The sequence below is a fragment of the Castanea sativa genome, chromosome 9 (assembly GCF_040712315.1).
Source record: "Castanea sativa cultivar Marrone di Chiusa Pesio chromosome 9, ASM4071231v1".
Taxonomy (NCBI): Eukaryota; Viridiplantae; Streptophyta; class Magnoliopsida; order Fagales; family Fagaceae; genus Castanea; species Castanea sativa.
In genome coordinates this window covers 3,491,286-3,511,847 of record NC_134021.1, presented here as the reverse complement: position 1 = coordinate 3,511,847, position 20,562 = coordinate 3,491,286, and the positions used below count along the sequence as shown (strand labels likewise).

Sequence of the window (20,562 nt, the reverse complement as noted above, 5' to 3'; positions counted from 1 at the left end):
AGATGACTATTAATTTTAATTAATCCTTTGAGGACCAATCCAAGTTAACTAATTTAGTTACATGCATGCATATCTATTGTAAGACCATTCATTGACAAATTTTTCTTTCAAATTGTAATATTACCTTGGTTACAACCTTGATTTTATCTTAGAAAAATATCATTATTCCGTCAAATTCCATGAGCCATTATGATATGGATTGTACTCATAAATCAATTACAGAATTTTCAATTAAAAAAAAAAAAAATTTTCAAAGCATGTGATATGACCATTTCACGCTTTAACACTAATTTACACAAAATAGGGGGATTTTGATGGTTGTGGAATGTGGTGTCTATGTTAGTCAACTGCATTCAATAACTAAACCAGAGAATTCATGGCTCATTACTCATGAGTTGCATATTTGGATATTGATAGACTAATCCCTGAAAAGTAGAACCTTTTACCAGAACTAAGATATTCACACTCGAAAAACCACTCTACAGTCTACAGCATTAGGGAATGTGATTTCAAGTTCAAAACTTACAAATTCACATCAAAGGGATTTTTTTTTTTTTTTCTTTTTTGGGGTTGTTGGGGAAGAAAATTGTGAGCATGCTGTAACAAAGAATCAGAATTTTTTTCCCACCAGAAAGAGAAGCCATTTTGTGTTTGTACATGAATGAGGAGAACTATCGTGCAGCAGGCCGTGCAATGGATTCATCAAATGATACGCAATTGTCAGTACCACCTGAATCCATGGAACCCTGATTCAAGGAAGAATGAATAGAAGTCCTTGACACATCTGAATTTCCCTCTCTTGCAGCCACTGCTGCTTCCCTTTCTATTGTGATTGCATCTTGAATCTCCTTAAGAACTTCTGAAATTGACGGTCTCATATGTCCGTGAGGTTGGACACACATCAGAGCCTTCTCTGCTATCTTCCATATTGATTGGATGTCAAATTCTTCGTGTAGTGAGGGATCGATGATTCCTTGAATGTCCCCACTCTCAATATGCAACTTTGCCTGTGAAACAATCATTAGTTAATTCATGTAATAAAAGGAGAGTAGTGAATCATTTCACTTCTATATTAAACAATTTGTATCAATGATCCATGCTTTTCACCAACCAGGTAGCTTAATTATATCAATGATTTAAACCTTTCCCAGAAACAAGACAAAAAATTGAGAAGAGAAACCTGAAATAAGATTTGCATGTTGAAAAGTAAAATGCATCTATAAAAGCGACAACTACTTTTATTTGCTCAATAAAAAATGATTAGTTAAGGGATGGATTTAATTCTATTATAAGTCCCAATGCCAGCCTCACCAGAAAAACCACGCTTACCCACTGACCTATGTTACGGCAATTAACACCAAAGCTTTCATTAGATATTGCTTCATGACCAGATATCAGCTCAAGAAGAATGACACCAAAACTATAGACATCACTCTTGTCTGTCAACTGCTGTGAGATATAATACCTGCATATCATGAGAAACACCCAAAAAAAGAAAAAGAAAATCATCTCGATATGATCTAATACACTATGGTAGCCGATTGATGTAAGAAAGTGTATGATGCAACAGGTGAAGCCACCCCTCCCAAACAAGAAGGGTTTGTTACAGGGATTGCTACGTATTTTGGTTTAAGACAATATTTGTATTGACAAATTAGTTCAAAAAGGAAAAGAAAAGAAAGAAATACAACAAGGGGTGATAATGGCCCCAAACAGCTAAACCTGCAGCAGCACGTGTTTATGAATCCTTAGAGACCACAACTTTGTCCACAGTTACAACCTACCCCTATTCGTTTGTTTGTCTGTTTATAAGTATAGGCTCTTGTCAAAGGTCATACAAATGAGTAATCAATAGGAAGTTTCACCAGCCAAGAGCCTTGTGTCTTAGCAGCACAATTGGATTTGAACCCTCCCCCTTGTGGCTCAGTGGCACTTCTAGATTCAAACCCACCCCCCATCCCTGGCCTACTTGTAGTAAGCAAAAAGAAATAGAAAGTTTCACCAAAAAGAAAATAAAGGCACCCATTTCATACTTAAATGACAAGTCAACACCAGAAGCAACATGTGTTTAAAGCAACAGAAATTATGCTTTACTTGATCATGAGAAGAACACCATATTTTAAGCATGACAGAGAAAAGCCTTACACGGGATCCAGATAACCTACAGTGCCCCGAACTGTGCTTGAGACCTGAGAGGCTCCATCTACTGCAAGTTTTGAAAGACCAAAATCTGAAACCTTTGCTCTCATGTGTTTGTCAAGAAGAATATTGCTGCTTTTCAAGTCCCTATGAATAATGGCTGGAACACAGCCTGTGTGAAGGTATTCAATCCCTAAACAAGTATGAAAATACATGAATCAATTTCAACACGCTTATAGAGGAGAGGTTTCTGTCAGCAGTATAAGTTAGCTTAAAAACCTTTTGCAGCATCCTCGGCAATTTGAAGTCGCTTGAACCAATTAATACTTTTGTGACCTGTTAATGGGCCTTGAAATATTATGCATGGTTGAGCTTTCACAATAATATTGCTTCATTTAGAAACACGTGAGCTTACCATAAAGATGTTCCTTGAGAGTTCCATTATGCATGAACTCATAAACAAGCATACATCTCTCTCCTTCCTGGCAATAGCCAAGAAACTGTACCAGGTTCCTGTGATGTATCCTTGAAAGAAGAGTCACCTGGATCAAATTCAACAATTTGAAAATCGTAAGAACTAGTTTTTAGTGTCTAGCACATATAATCCCACCAAATGCAATAGGACTTATTAAGAATAGAGAAACAATTTCATTAATCGACACTTTTAACTTCAAGAAAGACTATAATGGAAGATATAGAAGTTTCAAATCTCCCAGTTTCACCAAATTTGTCAAAAGAGAATTTGCAAAGAAAAAGAAGCAAAAACAAGGTGATTTAGATAAAATTACAAGCGACAAAGTTGGAATAAATTCTGGACAGGGAACAAAATTCTGTAGAAAAAAGAATGGGATAGGGCTTTCCCTTCTTTCCACTCAGTTTATTTCCAGTTCAATGACCAAATTTGTAACAGTCCCATGCCACTAGTTTATATTTAAAATTTGACATAGAAAAAGTAATAAAGGAACCGTCACCAGTTTATAAATAGGCCAAGATAATGTGGCTACAATATCAGAATGTAGAAAGAGGTTCAAACAATATGATAACTTACCTCGTTTGAAAATTCTCGCTTTCCTTGGAAGGAATTACTGGTTAGAACTTTGACTGCAATTTCTTTTCCATCTTTCAGTTTCCCATAATATACAACTCCAAATCCTCCAGAACCAATCTTCTTTTCAAATTTTCTTGTAGAATCTTCAATTTCAGAGAAAGTGAAGCAATACGCAGCTTCTGTGTGCGCTTTGCTCTTGGAAGATACTAGTCTTTGAACAGGCGGGGAATGGTCAAGTTGGTCTATAACAAAATCAAAACAAGTTTGTTGAACCAACTGTAATTTTTTATAAAAACAAGATAAATGTGAAGATTTCTCAAGCTTCATACCTTGCTCAAAATACCTTTTCTTCCCTTTGCTCATAAATAGGCATGAGGCAATAGTAGCTATTAATAGAACACCAGCCCCAACTGATAACCCAATAATTATATTAATGTGGCTCCCACTTTTTCTCCCTTCTCGAAGATTTATGTTCCCAGAGTAGCTGAGGAGAATCAAAGTAGAATGTAAGGGTTCAAATCAATGGTAGAGCTAGAATCAAGGTATAATACACACATATATGCATATGATACAACGCATTAATTTATAAAAACCAAAAAGAACTAAATCTATAAACTTATTAATAACAGAAGCCTACAATCAAAGGATGAACTCTTCAAACAAGGGCACCATTCAAACCAATAAAGAAAAAGTCAAAGCTAATGTTTTAAGGATTTAATTTAAATCTTTGTTCTAACATTAATCTTGTATCATTTTGTTAGAATAATGGTTATATGATTAAATCCACATTTTTTGCTAACAATTTAAGCTTTTGAGACAAGTGGTAGTTTATATTGGTATCAAAGTAGGTGGTCTTGAGTTTAAATCTTATCTCCACTCTACCTCCCATTTAAAAAGTAAAATCCCACATGTTGGGCCCCACTTATTTAGGGAGAGTCTAGGCCCACACATGAGGAGTGTTAGAATAATAGAATTATTTAAATGATTAAATTCACAAATTTCTAAAAGCTTAAACTTTTGGGAAAACTGGTAATTTATCACCTTTATTTGTATGTATCTTAAGGTTAGGTGAGACCCATTAATGTAATTAGGCATATCATGAGATCAACACTTACATGTGCTGAATGCACATTATTAGGCATCAAGTATTTCACCAAACAAAACACCACTCTTCAATCTATTCATGGTATCAGAGTCTTTATGATCATCTATCAAGCTTCTATAAAATAACTTCAATTCCACATCAATTACCAATGGCAGCTTCCTCTACATCAAACACCATGAATCTACCCTTACACAACATTTCAGCCATATTTAGAATGTGGGTTGAATTGGATGGTTCCTTGATCTCCCATAAGAACAAATGCCAATGAAATACAGGCTTGGAGCCTTTCCCACCGCTTGCCTCATCAGCTTCCCAGCAAAATCCTTAACCACCTCTCTCTTGCTGAATTTCTTTTTGCATTTTCCCTAGATTTCTCAATCCTTCAAGTATTTAACTGATTGTTTTCCACGTTTGTGTGAATACAGAAAAGACAAACTTAGCCCCAAATCCTTGGCTTGAGCCTTTCTTGGGTATAACACCATCCACAAAGGCTATCAGTGTCTTGATTCTCAAATAGGTTGTGATTATATCTCTCACCATGTGCTTTTGAATGATAATTAAGATGTCTACCCCTACCTCTTCACCACCACATCCTTCCATCATTTCTTTTACCATTTCACCTCCACCCATCTGCTCTACCACCACTCTTCCCACTTCTGTTGCTACCACCTCATCATGCTCTACAAAACCTTCATCTCAACCTTCTACATTTCACCTCCCCACCATTGATACCTCTACAACTGACACCTCAAACTCTCCCTTAGCGATAGTGATGGCACTATTGAACAATGTAAAATACAAGTTGTGGCAAAAGGTTTGTATCAACACCCCAATGTTGATTTTTCTAATACATTTAGTACTATCGTTAAGCCCACTTCATTCATACTATCCTCTCTATCTCCATTACCATCCACTAGCCCATTCATCAACTTGATGTTACTAATACTTTCCTTCATAATGTCCTTAATGAAGAAGTTTACATGCAACAAGCTCTTAGTTTTGTTCATGCTAGTCATCTTACACATGTTTGTTGACTTAAGCCTATTTATGGTATCATTGGTATGTGTCAAGCCTCCCAAGCTTGGTTTGACCGTTTATTTCCTTTTGATCCGATATGGTTTCATCAGTCTTGCATAGTTCCATGTTTGTCTTACACTCTCCAATAGCTCCCTTATTCTCCTTCTCTATGCTGATGATATCATCCTTATAGGAGCCAATCATTCTATGCTCACCAACTTTGTCAGCATCTCTTGGCACTAAATTCACTAGGTCTAATTAGGGACATTCACTTCTTCCTAGGAATTTAGGCATCTCATTCCTCTCATGACCTTTCTTTGGCACAAAATAAATATGCTCTAATATCCTTCTACCACTCCAGTTGTTTCTGGACCAAAAATAGCTTTATCCAATGGTTTTCTCTTACCTAATCCTACTCTACAAAAACATTGTTGGCACCTTGTAATATTTGACACTCACCAACCCTAACTGGTGCAACCTGGTCAACCAAGTCTGCCTTGCATGCTTTGGCTACAACTCATTTTCAAGCTGTCAAATGCATTTTACAATACCTTAAGGGTGCTCTTATCACAAGTGTCACTCTCTTACAAAGATCTCCATCCACTTTTCATGCCTTCGCTGATCTAATCATCAATCCACCTTTAATTTTGGCCTCCTTCTTGGTCCAAATCTTATATCCTCAACCTCCTAGGTCGGATGAGGAATGCCAACAGCCGGTCCGCCAATCGACTCGAGATGTGGATCGATGCAGATTGCGGCGGCGGCGGCCCAAGCCCAGGCTGTAGTTATGCCCGTGGAGACATCGTTGCTACAATCGTGGCAGGCAGCATGCGCCTCACGGCGTGCCTCAGCATCTGTGTGCTCCTCGCATTGGCCTGTGGGCTCCCCATTCGGCCAATTTTGCCGAAGTGCGGGATGATGTGGGGCGATGTAGCGTGGCGTGAATGCTAACATGCCCCTAGGGGAAATAACCTCCTTTTCCAAAAAATCCTCATTTTTTTGGAAATCAATCCAAATTTGAGCGCAAGCAACAGCCAAGGCCAAGGCAGCCCCCATGGGCACACAGCAAAGGCCAAGGCAGCCCCCCATGGGCCAAGGCAGCCCTCATGGGCATCCCTTGGTTGGATTGACAAGCACATGCAAGGAACACCAAAATTATTTCAAAAATCTTTATTTCAGATTTCGTTTGAGACACCATACTTTATATTTGAATTTTGGACTAGTTTTATTGTATTTTTGAATTTGGCTTTTAATGTTATTGAGGATTTTATGGGATGCAATTGTAGGTTAATGTAATCCCTAAAGCCTATTAAAAAGGCTCTAGGAATAGTTTGAGACAATACAATTTGAATAGTACTTTTCTGATTAAAGAACGTTGTTCTTGCTTGGTGTTTAATCCAAGTACCCTTTGGTGGTGAAGTGTAAGGTTTTCACTCAAATTCTAGGCGGTGAAGTTTAGGATTTCCACTATTTTCTCTTTCTTTTCCTTTGTATTTTTTCTTACCCTGTCTTGCATCAAATTTAGTGTTAAGAGTAACCTCAATCCAATCAACAGACCACAGTCATAAATCAATTTTAGAGCCCATCCACCATCCATCCAAACTTCTCAATCTTAAAGAATCATGTCACTCATATCAACCACCCAAAGTCCACTCAACTACAACTCCACGCCTAGATTCCCTCAATTCCAACCCATAGCCCAGTGTGGCCTCTGCCAAAAGGTCTCCCTCATCCAGTTGCAGTTACTAAACCAATGCGGGAGAACCCCACCACCATCCCTGAAAAACCCATCACTACAAGACTCTTAGCCAAAACCTCCTTCAATGCACTCACCCACAACAGTTGACCATATAGGTACACCCATACTCAAAATACCACAGAAAACCAAATCGAGATCTTCCACTCAAACCCACAACCCAAATCCACTCTTCCTTCACCACCCAAGCACCGGAGGCCAGTTTAGTCGCCATCAAAGAACCACACTCTTGACTCTATGTATTGGCAACCCACCAATTACGCCGGGAAACACCAAACAACCACTACTGCAACTCATAGTCGCCATCTGAGCACCTGTCACATCACTGCAGACCATCACAGCTTCCATCACCTGTTGTGACCTTCCTCCAGCTTCACTGGAACAGTTGTACCACCACTACTCAAGCAGACACGCCACAGTCTATTGGGTACTCTCTGTTGCACTTTGTATTTGATTTCCAATTGTTTTAGTTTATTAGCCCAACTAAAAATTTTGTAATAATTATTTAATGAACCAGTATTATTAAAAGCACCAATATTTGATGGTTGACAAGACCCACGGATCTTCACTAAATGGTTACATGAGATGGATCATTTTTGAAACAAGTAGGTTTGTCAAATGCAAAAAAGGTTCAGTTTGCCAAGATGAAACTGATATGTTCACCTATGGACTATTGGCACAATATTGAAAACCTTCGCTTTAGAAGGGACAACCCCCCCAGAACCAATTGGGAAGAAATGAAAGAAAAACTATGCAAAATATATGTCCTCTAATCATATCAAAAGAAATGCTTGCCTAAATCCTACCAAGCTTACTTTGTAGACCAAAGAAACAATTAGACTATTTGAGTGAATGGAATAGACTTACTGGCTATATGGCACAATTTGAAAAAGATGAGATGAGTATTCATACAGTTTCTAGCCCTAAGTCCACCCATTATCATTGGAAGACATGCTGAAGGCCATCCAGGACCTAGCTCACAAAACTGCAAGGAATAATGCCCGATTTGACAAAATAATGGCTTCCACCCAAAAACTACCCAATAATCTTGAGGGTAAAGCTTCACACGAGGGACAATATTGTTGAGGCACCAAAATTTTGTGCCAAAAAAGAAATACAAGCTCCAACAAATGTACACTTAATACAGCCAAAACCATATGCAGTAGACCTGATTCAATTTGTTGGAGAGTAATAATTTGATGAGGCAAAAATTCAGCTAGAGAGAGAGATTTTAGAGGATGTACATTATGGATGAAGTGGAAAGTTTGGTATGACGGTGTTTACTATAGAGCAAGATAAGGTTGTATCATTTACTCCACCGATTGCTTCTATCATTCTAGACATATTTAATATGGTGGAACAAAAGGCTTCTTTGTTCTAAGCGAAGTTGGATGTACTTCAAGAGTTTTTGAAATTCCCAAGTACAAGCAGTCTTATCCTCAAGCACTTCAAAACTTGGGATCAAGTTTTCTCCAACCAGGGGAGTATGATGCAAGGAGCACCAAAACTATTTCAAAATCAATTATTTTAGATTTTCTTTGAGATATTAGGTTTTATTTTTGAATTTTAATTTAGAATTTGATCTTTAATGTTGTTGAGGATTTTATGGGATGTAATTGTGGCTTAATGTAATCCATGAAGCCTAATAAAAAGAGGCTCCAGGAAGAATTTGAGGCTGTACAATTTGAATATGAATTTTCTGATTAGAGAATGTTTTTCTTCTTGTTGGCCATTCCAAGCACCCTTAGGTTCTGTAGCCTAAGGTTTTCAAGTAAATTCGAGGTAGGGATTTTCTCTTTCTTTTCATCTTATCTCTATTTTCTACCCATCCTGCATCACCACCCTTTATAGGAGTGACGGACACATACAAAGAACCCCCCACCCCCTCCCCCCCCTCCCAAAAAAAAGGGGACAGCAAAGAAGCCAATAAATAACAAGATGAACAAAAAGGCATTGGAGGAGCCAGGATGTAGATATCAACATTCATATTGAATCTGAAAATATGATCTCAAGTCAACATTTTGGCATGCAAAAACATATCTAAACCATACTGTGGAGTAAAATACATAAACTGAATATAGCTATGTTTTTATCTAAACACAGAACTATGAGGCAGTGGCTTCAAAGTTGATTTAGTTTCCACAGTTAGAAACATAGAGACAATGTTATCTTCAGCTAAGAAGAAATATACAAAAATCGAGTCCTATCATTATCCATTTGGTTGAAAGCAATGATATCTTCTCCAAAACAACAAACTTTTAAAGAGGAGGAAAAGTTAAAAGTAGTTCAACAAATGGGTATCCCTCTTAGACAAAACTAGCTTAAAATGACATCTAATTCCTTATTACTTCCATAATTACTTATGTGGCCATCCATAAGCAAAGTCTTGCTAAAAAATCTAAACAAATCTAGACCTCTCAGTCTAAAACCATGCTAACAAAACCCATTTGACTGCAATTGTGACCTTGTTTGGTTTAAACTGTATCATTTTCATGTTCCAAAGACCATTTTCATTTTCTAGAGAACTTAGTTAAAAATTATATGCTACCATTTCCAAAGCAATGCGGTCATATATTTTAAGATTAAATTTTTTTTTAATATGTGCGCATGTCAATAATATTCTCCTTTCATAACATGTCACAATTTATAGAATCCCAATTTTAATTGCAAAAAGTCACACTCACTTCAAAATCAAGTTTTTATTGAGAAGACCCGATGGCACAGTTCCTGACAACATATTGTTTTGCACATACCTGCAACCACCAGATGCATGAAGTATATAAGATCTTCAGCTCAAACAGAATGACAACACTTACTTAAAATAAATGAGAATTAATACAAATATGGAGTATATCTTACGATCTATGATAACATATATAATTTCTAATGCATCAACTTAAGGTAAAGAATCTTTGAAATTGGAAGGCATTAAATAAACCAATATAGAAATCGTGATAACTTACAATTCCCTCAAATTTGGTAGGTTCATCAAAGAGGAAGGCAGCTCACCCATCAACTGATTGTTCTCGAGATGACTATACAAGATAAAGATTGTGGTTAGCTAAATTTATTATTAAAACCCATGATAAAGAGAAAAAATTTATGATAGATTACATGATTTTCAAGTCTACGCATCCAGTAAAATCAGGTATTGGACCACTCAATGAATTATTATCAAGCCACCTGCAACCAAAAGACATGGATTATGATGATTCAAGGGTCATCAATACTAGTGGAACTAATCATGGAAACCAATTATCACCCTCCAGAAAAATGGAAATGTGGTACCAAACTTACAACTCAACTAAACCTGTCAACTTTGCAAAGTCCGAAGGGATATTCCCTGTCAAGTTCTTTCCAGACAATGTACTGCCAAACACCAGGGACAGAGTAATTGAGGTTAGATCAGTGACATCTGTATTCATCTATGTATGGGACTAACTTTAAACAAAGAAAAAACTAATTAGGTATTGATGAGATAAAACCTCAAAAAGGCCTAAAAGTTTACATTTCAACAATTTTTGGTTGTGGATCCGAGTTACACTGCACCCATGACCATGGAACTGGTAGACATGGGTCACCACCTTCTTGTGCCCAATCAGATGATGAGTAATATGAAACTATTTTTGCAATAGACACTCCTGCAACTCATGGAAGTTCATGGTAAAGAACAATGCTCAAGAGCAAAAAAACCATACTGTGTATATTCAAGGAACCATTGTTATGCTTACCATCTAAAGAACCATCATTTTTCTCCAGATACCTATTTATCTCCATAGCATTCAAAAGAGGCCCCCTTATAGAATCAGATGTTTTTCCAAATCTAAAATATAATACAAAGGGAAGGGATAAGTTCGTAAATCCAGGCTCATAAAGACGATATTTTCCCTGAGCATTCTCTTCAATATTGACTACAGCCTTGCTTAAATCAGAATAGCCTGGAAGGACTAGTCTAAATTTTCTAGTCTCATCTGGACCCAAATCTTCAATTTCTGCAAAGTAGGTGACTGCCCATCCAAAACCAGGAAAACCATCCAAATTTAACCGGTAAGTTAATGACCCATTTGTGCCTTCTACAGCTGTCTGCATCACTTTTTGAGGTGGTACCTCTTTACTGTTTACATAAATTGGCTTTCGGGTTGACACCTTTTCAGTTCCAGCAGCAACATCAACAAGGTAATTTGCTCTCTTCAAAGAGTCTGACTCCCATATTCTATCAAAGGGGTCATCAGGATACCTAGAATAACAAAGATACAGTCATCAGATCTTCTCATAATATGGAAAAAACTTCAAATAATAAATGTGTAGCTACTAACCCTCTCCTACCTCAAAATTCCCTTAATAGGGTGTTCAGCATCTATGTGTGTGACAATAGCTTTAGTAACTTAATGTTTTCTTCTCATACTGTTTCGTGTATATTATTTATTTTAAAATGCGTTCAGATAACCATGTATTCAAAATAGCAGGCTGTTAGGCACTTCTAACCAAATATTCTAAGCATACCTAACTGGAGCTTCGCTATCTGCACCAAAGTTTATCCTTGCAGAGACACTGAGGTAATACAGCTCCTCAAAATCTGTGTAGTAGATTGAACCATTAAATTGTCGGAGCTCAAGAGTAGATATAAATGGCTGCCCAGTTGTAGCATTGGATAAGCACACACTGATAGTAGGACTTAAAGCCAGGAATATTAGCTCTCGGACCTCTACAGTACTAGCATCCAAAATGACTATTGTGGACCAGTAAGTCACCCCAAGGGAAATGTCAAATTTTGGATAAACATTGTTGTTGTCAAAGTTACCATACAAGAATGTTGCTCTCAGAAGGTACCTAGACCTACTTATGACATTAAGCGTGTAACAATACTTCCTGGAATCTGCAGGGAAGTGTCTCAGGGTCTGGTATTGCCTGCGTGTCTCATTTGCAACAGATATACCAGCTGTTTCTCCATACATCAGTTTAATGTCAGGAGTCCACTCGAGACCAATTTCGTCCGTGAAATTCTCTTTGCCTCCACAGTCAAAACTAACAAAACCTGAGTCAAAAGACAAAATCTGTTAGAAACATTAATGTAGAAGAAAAGTGATTCCAAACTCCTACATGAAGTTTTTACAAGGAAAACTCTATGAGGACCTGTTATTCTCTAACAAATGTAATTATCACATGACAGGCAAAATCTAAAAGCCAATTCAGTGAGTATAAAAATCACCTAATTGGGACAACCTTATGCAATTATCAACAAAGATGCATTAAAAGAACAGAAATAGGAGCGGCATCAATGTTGTCTTGAAATAAATCTCGTATAGCAAAAAAACTCATCCATTGTAATAGTGGCATACAAAGTTAGCACACACACGCACACACATATACACACACATATATATATATATGCGCATTGCAAATTATTCTAAAGTTCAACGGAAATGGATTAGGATCTTAACTTATTGATTTACTTGATAATTTACAGGACTTGGACATATTCAACCACCCAAACCGGATTGATCAAACATTCAAACTTCCCACAATATTCCAAAAAAGTGACTCATAAATTCAATTCATAACTCACTTCTAAGCATGCAGAATATTCATATCAACTTAATTGGCAAAAAAATTAATAAAAGATGTGATATTTTAATGCAATTCAAATCTTACAAGACTACCTAAAAAGGTCAAAGTTTTAGGTTGTTGTAGGTTATTAAGGAAACCATATTAATGTAATTACTACAGTAAAGTTGAAATGTTCTTGACTTTTGAGGGAGCTGTTTAAGCACAGGGTTTAAAGTGTTTACCTTTCAATTAAGACTTATTATGGTTTAAATTCCTTATTTTCCATCATTTATTGTATCCACCACAAAAGTCAAAACAATGAAAAAAAAGTCACTGTTTTAGTGTTTTTCTTTGCTCTAAAATTTCCCAGTTCATCATTTTTTTTTTTTGTTAGTTCCTTGGACTAGGGCTGTAAAGATTGTAACTTTCCCTTCCAATTGTTCATCTCCATTAGCGACAGTCACACCCAAGTGAAAAATTTTCTTAAAAAATATTACTTTATAATTAAAAAAAAAATGACAGATATCAAATTGACAGTTGAAGCAAGATTAGAATTCATGTACAGGGCAGTAAAAAGATCAGAGTAATTCAAACCAATTTAAAAAAAAAAAAAAATTAATGTTAGAAATATACATAAGAGAAAGTTATAGAGTGAGAGAGAGGGTACCTGGCATCTGAGCTTTGGAGGCATCCAAGAGAAAAAGAATGAAGCAGAAGAAGAAAGATAATAGGAGAGGCTTAATCTCCATGATGGGTGTGAAAAAAAGCTAAACCAAGAGGTTGATAACCATAGAAATGGTGCAAAAAGGAAGAGAGCAAAGAAAAGCCACTCTGTGCTACAGCTATAAAGTAACAAGGAAAATGGTGAAGCCAACTAGTAATACAGAGTCAGTAACAATATTTTTTAAGAAAATGAAAACAGAATTGATTCATTTTTTAATTGTTTTTAAGTTAGAGATTATAGAATGTATGTTGGTTTTGCTGGATAAGTGTGAGACAGAGAGAGTGTGTGTGTGCGTTTGATCTTTGGAATTGAAAGAATGATTTGGTGAGAGAAAGAAGAAAGAGTCTAAGAGAGAGAGAGAGTGTTTGCGAGTGAGTAGGGAGTCTTGGTTTTGGACTATTGTTGGGTCACAGTCACAGTCACAGTCACAGTCACAGTCACAGGCAGTTTCATTTGGGAAAGAGAAGGGGTTGGCAAATGAGGACTCACAAAAGTGGTCACTCTTGTGGCCTCGAAGTTAGTAGAGATTAAGGGCATGTTTGGTACATCAACTTAAACACATGTTTTCAATTTTTAAACAACATTACACGTATTTTTATACACTTTTTCACCCATAAGTATTTCCAAAAAAAACTTAAAACAATTGTTTAAACACACATACCAAACGGGCCCTAATGTGTTTGTGTAACAATGAGATTCGGATTATACTAATGTGGGCTACCACCAGTAGTTTTGCACCGGCCGTTTACATCACATCACCACTTTCATTGTTTCCTTCATTTCTTTCTTTTTTTAGTCATAATATTATAGGAGTAATATTTATACATATTAGTTTTCATTGTATTTTTTTAATTGATAAGAATTTCAATTTGTTTCATAATTGAGTTGATAAGTTTTTATTGATTTTGAATCTTTTAATACAGTGAATAACTACTACTGTTTTATCCTCCACGCCCTTGTAGATATTGATGACTTCACGATACTGTTGGGTTTTAGCATATATTAGTGTACATTTGAATTAGGAAAGTTAACAAAAACAGTGTATCTAAAGACTTTTTTTTTGGATAGATAAGTGCATTTAAAGAATGTAAAGTTTAAAAATATAGTATTTTATAAAAAATGTTTTAATTAAATCCTCAGTATTATATGTAACAATAATTGCATACAAATTACAACATCTTTCTCACGTTGACTAGGGAAGTGGGAAGACTTAGTTATTGCCACACAAAAATTAATGCATTTTATGGATAAGATTTTGAAATCTGAAAGGCTTTTTTTTTTTTTTGAGAAAAAAATCTGAAAGGCATCTGACTCAAGAAAATCTTGTATGAATCGGAGTATATGCTTTGAAATTGACATGAAGATTTATTTTATCCTTGACCAACTCCTACTGAACCCAACCGTCGTTTCAATTTTTCTAAAAATAATTAATGACATTTCAGTTAATGGTCCCTTAATAAACATACTGTGATGTAGATGGACACAACAACATTCATGCATATACACCATCACAAGGGATAGCTTGGAAGTAATAAATGCCAAAACGTGGGAGTCACATGACTTATACACTAGTCAAAAGTTCCTATTTTAATTTTTAAACAACGAGTATAGTGTGATACTACAGACGTTCTAGCACTGTCAACATAAGATCTATGACCAAAATAATTATCGAATGCACCCAAATAAAAACGAATATATTAGGTGAGAAAGCATTATAAAATTTTAGAAGATAAAATCCATTTCATATTTCATAGTATACAATTATTCGATGTTCTGGACCTCATGATGGATCATTTATTATAATTCTATGCCATAAGATGTGGTGAACATCTTTCACACATAAAAATTAAGCACATACAAAGCCACAAATCATCACCTGAGCATTTGGACTTGGCTGAACATCTTTCTTAGCAGATGATTCTCCACCCTTTGCTGATCCCTTGGTGTCACCCTATCAATCAAATCCCATAATTTGCAAAACCCCAATATTCAAAACCCAATCACTCTTACAACAATGAAAACAATAAACCCAAACACATCAAAAAATGGGAAATTCTAATAACCAGCCACATCAATAAAAAATCAAAAATCAAAAATCAAAAAAAGAAGAAGATAAATATAACATACCTCCATCTACATCAGCACCAAGAGAAAACCAGAAAACAAGGAAACAAAGAAAATTCAGTCAGTCAAAATTTACACAACAAAAAGATTAAAGAAGTAATGAAGGATAAAAATTTCATTTTCATTGTTAAAAAGCCCAAATTTTCAATGAAATTTGACCTGACCTCTCAATATCTGGCGAGGTAAATCTTGAGCGGATCGATGTAGTCTTCAAACCCTAGAGTAGCCATAGCCCAAAGCAAATCATCTCCATTAATAGTCTTCCTCTTCTCTCTCTGGCACTTATCGCTAGCCCTACACATTTATTCAACCTCCAATTAATCAAACACACACAAAAACACTGAGAACAAAAAGTACGATCGGTGTGATTACTCGCTGGTGATGAAGCTGATGAACTCGGAGACGCATTCTTGGAAAACCGGTCCTGCTCGCGAACGTTGGAGCGCGGGCTCTGATCGCCGCTCTCGTCGTAGCTGCCTCCGTTCGGGCTCGTCGGAACTTCCGCCATCGCAAAAGCACTAGTCGGTCACAAAACGACATCGTCAGAGAGTAAGAAAGTGAGAGAGAGTGAGTGAGTGAGTGAGAGAGAGAGTCTGTGTGTGTATTTGTGTGAAAAAAAGAGAGAGAAAGTGAGTGAGTTGGAATTGTTTACCTTAATAAAGAAAAATGGGCGCGAAAGAGGGAGAGGCTTTGGATGGAGATGGGAAATGGAGGATGGGACGCTGGAGAAGAGAGGAGACAACTGAGATGAGAGAATGAGGTTTATCAGCACCGTCCGTTTTTTTGGCTTTGTGTTTGTTTTGTGTGGTATGTTGGTAAGGTAAGGTAAGGTACGTTTATTTATTTAGTTTTATTATATTTTTATTCATTTCGTTTCATTGTTTGTTCTTTTTTCCCGTGTTCTTCTGCGGTTTCTGTTCTGAATTGAATTCGTCGATGCGATTAGATCACGTGTTCTGCCTTTCTGGCTTATCTCTCTGTTCTTCTCGCCATTCGTTACGGGCGGTCTTTTCATTTTGCTAAACGACGTCGTTCCCTATTCTTGTTTTGGTATGGTACCACTTAAGATTTTCTGTTATTATATTTATCTTGAGAGAAAATCTAATTAAGTTCTAAATTTAATTCCACTTGTTATCTAATTTTAGGCCACGTGTCTTATTTAAGTTTTTTTTAAAAATTTTAATCTAGGTGAGTTAATGAGGTACAATAGACAAAGAGTCTAATATAAATAAATCATCAAGAACTCAATCAACAAAAAAAAGTAAAGTCATGTGTATATCTAAAAAAAATTAAAATAAAAGAGAGAGAATAATTTGAATCCATATATGTGTGTAATTGTAATTTTTTTTAATTGTACCATGTATATGCACGAATTATACACTAGTTCAGAACAAAAACTCATTTCCATTATAATGCAAACATGTGATTACTGATGAGTACATAAAATTAGGTCGTCCATGCAGTGCACTAAATTGGACGGTTGTATTGCTTAAAATAAGCAATAAATGTGCAATTGTTACCAACCAAAAGCTTGGAGAAAAAGACCGTTGACGACCTCATCAAGCAAATGCGTTACCAAAGAAATAAATGAAACCATTAAAGACCCCCAACAACTATAAATGAAGAATTTACATTAATCACCTCAGAACATAAAGAATGTACACACACATATACCAAAATATTCTTGAATTAAGATTGTATTCTCTCTCTAAATATCTGCCTTTATCATCGGAGACTTTTCAGCTGGCACCACGCCGGCGTCCACAGAGGGAGAAACATCTTTGTTATTGTTTTGCATATTACAATTACATTCACGCCAAACTTCATTTGGACAACTACATTACTGGCCAAATTTCGCTTCGTCAAATTAGTATTGGTAGAAAGTGTGCATAATGATATTTTAGAAGGTGGAAATTAACCTTCTATTTGTTTAATGACTTCCCCTATTCATAGAAATATTTTGATTGAGTTTGAGTTAGAATTTGGGCCACGCTTGGTTAGGCACTTGTTAGTGTGCATGACTGTTGGTTGGCCATATTTAATTGGATTAACTCTTATGTAACATAGGTTACATTAGAGTGTGTTATAAAATGGAGTCACCTCCCTCATTTGTGTAACTCGTGGCAAATAGAACATCTTTTTCTTCTCTACCATTCTCTCAGTTCTTTGGGTTCTCTCCCAGAGTTCTTAGGTCATGGATATTATGTGACTTGCTCTAGTAGCAAGCACCACCATAAACAACAACCATTCAAGCTATGCCAACATAGTTACAACATGTAAAAGGCAAATATAAGATCTTAGAGGTGAGTACCCTAATTCTTACAATTTTTAAGTCTTAAAGGTCGTGCATTTCAAAGATTACCTATTATCTCTCTCCAAAAACATTTGGAAAAAATCGAAAATCAAAATATAATTTAAGAGCACAATATTTATCATTAAGCTCCATTGGATTGAGAGGTAAAACAATGGAGCTTAATGGAGCACAATCAAAATGCCAAACAGCACTCACTGAGCTAGGATTGGCAATTCGGGTCTTGGTCAAAGTGTCAACCAAGCCATTTTTAACTTTAACTTATATTTCTTGATTGGGTAAGACTTATGTACAGTACTTATGTGGTGTTCTTTAGATTTCTCTCTTAAGATTCAGTAATGTGAATTATTTTCATAGGATGAAAGTGTATTTTTTAGTTAAGTAGTCACATGGTTGAATCTTAAGAGGACAACTTTGAAAGTACTGTACTTAAGTTTTGTCCTTCTTGATTTTCCAATTTTATTCGACATTATTCTAATTTTCTAATATTTTTCAATGATAATCCAAATTAGAATTAACTTTTAACATTATCAAGAATTCAAGATAATAATGTATTATTATTGGGATTATTATAAATAATTGTTTTAATAATTCAAGAAACTCCATTATCTCTAGAGATTTGCATGTCTATAATTGTTTTACATCTCAACTAATGAGAATCAAGCCTTTAGATGACTATTAATTTTAATTAATCCTTTGAGGACCAATCCAAGTTAACTAATTTAGGTCCATGCATGCATATCTATTGTAAGACCATTCATTGACTAATTTTTCTTTTAAATTTTAATATTACCTTGGTTACAACCTTGATTTTATATTTAGAAAAATATCATTATTCCCTCAAATTCCATGAGCCATTATGATATGGATTGTACTCATAAATCAATTACAGAATTTTCAATAAAAAAGATACAGAATTTTCAAAGCATGTGAAATGACCATTTCACGCTTTAACACTAATTTACACAAAATAGGGTGATTTTGATGGTTGTGAAATGTGGTGTCTATGTTAGTCAACTGCATTCAATAACTAAACCAGAGAATTCATGGCTCATTACTCATGAGTTGCATATTTGGATATTGATAGACTTATCCCTGAAAATAGAACCTTTTACCAGAACTAAGATATTCACACTCGAAAAACCACTCTACAGTCTACAGCATTAAGGAATGTGATTTCAAGTTCAAAACTTACAAATTCACATCAAAGGGATTTTTTTTTTTTTTTTCTTCTTTTTTGGGGTTGTTGGGGAAGAAAATTGTGAGCATGCTGTAACAAAGAATCAGAATTTTTTTCCCACCAGAAAGAGAAGCCTTTTTGTGTTTGTACATGAATGAGGAGAACTATCGTGCAGCAGGCCGTGCAATGGATTCATCAAATGATAGGCAATTGTCAGTACCACCCAAATCCATGGAACCCTGATTCAAGGAAGAATGAATAGAAGTCCTTGACACATCTGAATTTCCCTCTCTTGCAGCCACTGCTGCTTCCCTTTCTATTGTGATTGCATCTTGAATCTCCTTAAGAACTTCTGAAATTGACGGTCTCATATGTCCGTGAGGTTGGACACACATCAGAGCCTTCTCTGCTATCTTCCATATTGATTGGATGTCAAATTCTTCGTGTAGTGAGGGATCGATGATTCCTTGAATGTCCCCACTCTCAATATGCAACTTTGCCTGTGAAACAATCATTAGTTAATTCATGTAATAAAACGAGAGTAGTGAATCATTTAACTTCTATATAAAACAATTTGTATCAATGATCCATGCTTTTCACCAACCAGGTAGCTTAATTATATCAATAATTTAAACCTTTCCCAGAAACAAGACAAAAAAATTGAGAAGAGAAACCTGAAATAAGATTTGCATGTTGAAAAGTAAAATGCATCTATAAAAGCGACAACTACTTTTACTTGCTCAATATAAAATGATTTGTTAGGGGATGGATTTAATTCTATTATATGTCCCAATGCCAGCCTCACCAGAAAAACCACACTTACCCACTGGACTATGTTATGGCAATTAACACCAAAGCTTTCATTAGATATTGCTTCATGACCAGATATCAGCTCAAGAAGAATGACACCAAAACTATAGACATCACTCTTGTCTGTCGACTGCTGTGAGACATAATACCTGCATATCATGAGAAACACCCAAAAAAAGAAAAAGAAAATCATCTCGATTTGATCTAATACACTATGGTAGCCGATTGATCTAAGAAAGTGTATGATGCAACAGGTGAAGGCACCCCTCTCAAAACAAGAAGGGTTTGTTACAGGGATTGCTACATATTTTGGTTTAAGACAATATTTGTATTGACAAATTAGTTCAAAAAGGAAAAGAAAAGAAAGAAATACAACAATGAGTGATAATGGCCCCAAACAGCTATACCTGCAGCAGCGCGTGTTTATGAATCCTTAGAGACCACAACTTTGTCCACAGTGACAACCTATCTCTATTCGTTTAATTGTCTGTTTATAAGTATAGACTCTTGTCAAAGGTCACACAAATGAGTAATCAATAGGAAGTTTCACCAGCCAAGAGCCTTGTGTCTTAGTAGCACTATTGGATTTGAACCCCACCCCCCTTGTGGCTCAGTGGCACTTCTAGCTTCAAACCCACCCCCCATCCAAGGCCTACTTGAAGTAAGCAAAAAGAAATAGAAGTTTCACCAAAAAGCAAATAAAGGCACCCATTTCATACTTAAATGACAAGTCAACAACAGAAGCAACATGCATTTAAAGCAACAGAAATGATGCTTTACTTGATCATGAGAAGAACACCA

The 20,562-nt window shown here is 35.9% G+C and overlaps 1 protein-coding gene across 8 annotated transcripts in view; it reads right to left on the bottom strand.

Annotated features, from left to right (window-relative positions):
* Positions 1-315: 315 nt before the first annotated feature.
* The window catches only part of LOC142609561 (putative LRR receptor-like serine/threonine-protein kinase At1g67720), a 33,940-nt gene continuing 13,693 nt past the window's right edge, over positions 316-20,562 (bottom strand). For 2 of the 8 annotated variants that reach the window (XM_075781173.1, XM_075781175.1), the window contains 2 exons: positions 19,775-19,910; positions 18,868-19,451 (listed from right to left, as the gene is read on the bottom strand). In XM_075781173.1, the coding sequence (XP_075637288.1) occupies positions 19,116-19,451; positions 19,775-19,910 (472 nt within the window). In that variant the 3' untranslated portion in view covers positions 18,868-19,115. Of the gene's footprint in view, positions 1,008-1,329; positions 1,466-2,145; positions 2,333-2,418; positions 2,476-2,554; positions 2,682-3,187; positions 3,672-9,749; positions 9,819-10,028; positions 10,101-10,179; positions 10,249-10,362; positions 10,435-10,573; positions 10,707-10,796; positions 11,303-11,568; positions 12,101-13,279; positions 13,832-15,212; positions 15,374-18,867; positions 19,452-19,774; positions 19,911-20,562 lie in introns of those variants that run through there. The other 6 variants (XM_075781177.1, XM_075781174.1, XM_075781178.1 and 3 more) reach the window with 6 other exon arrangements.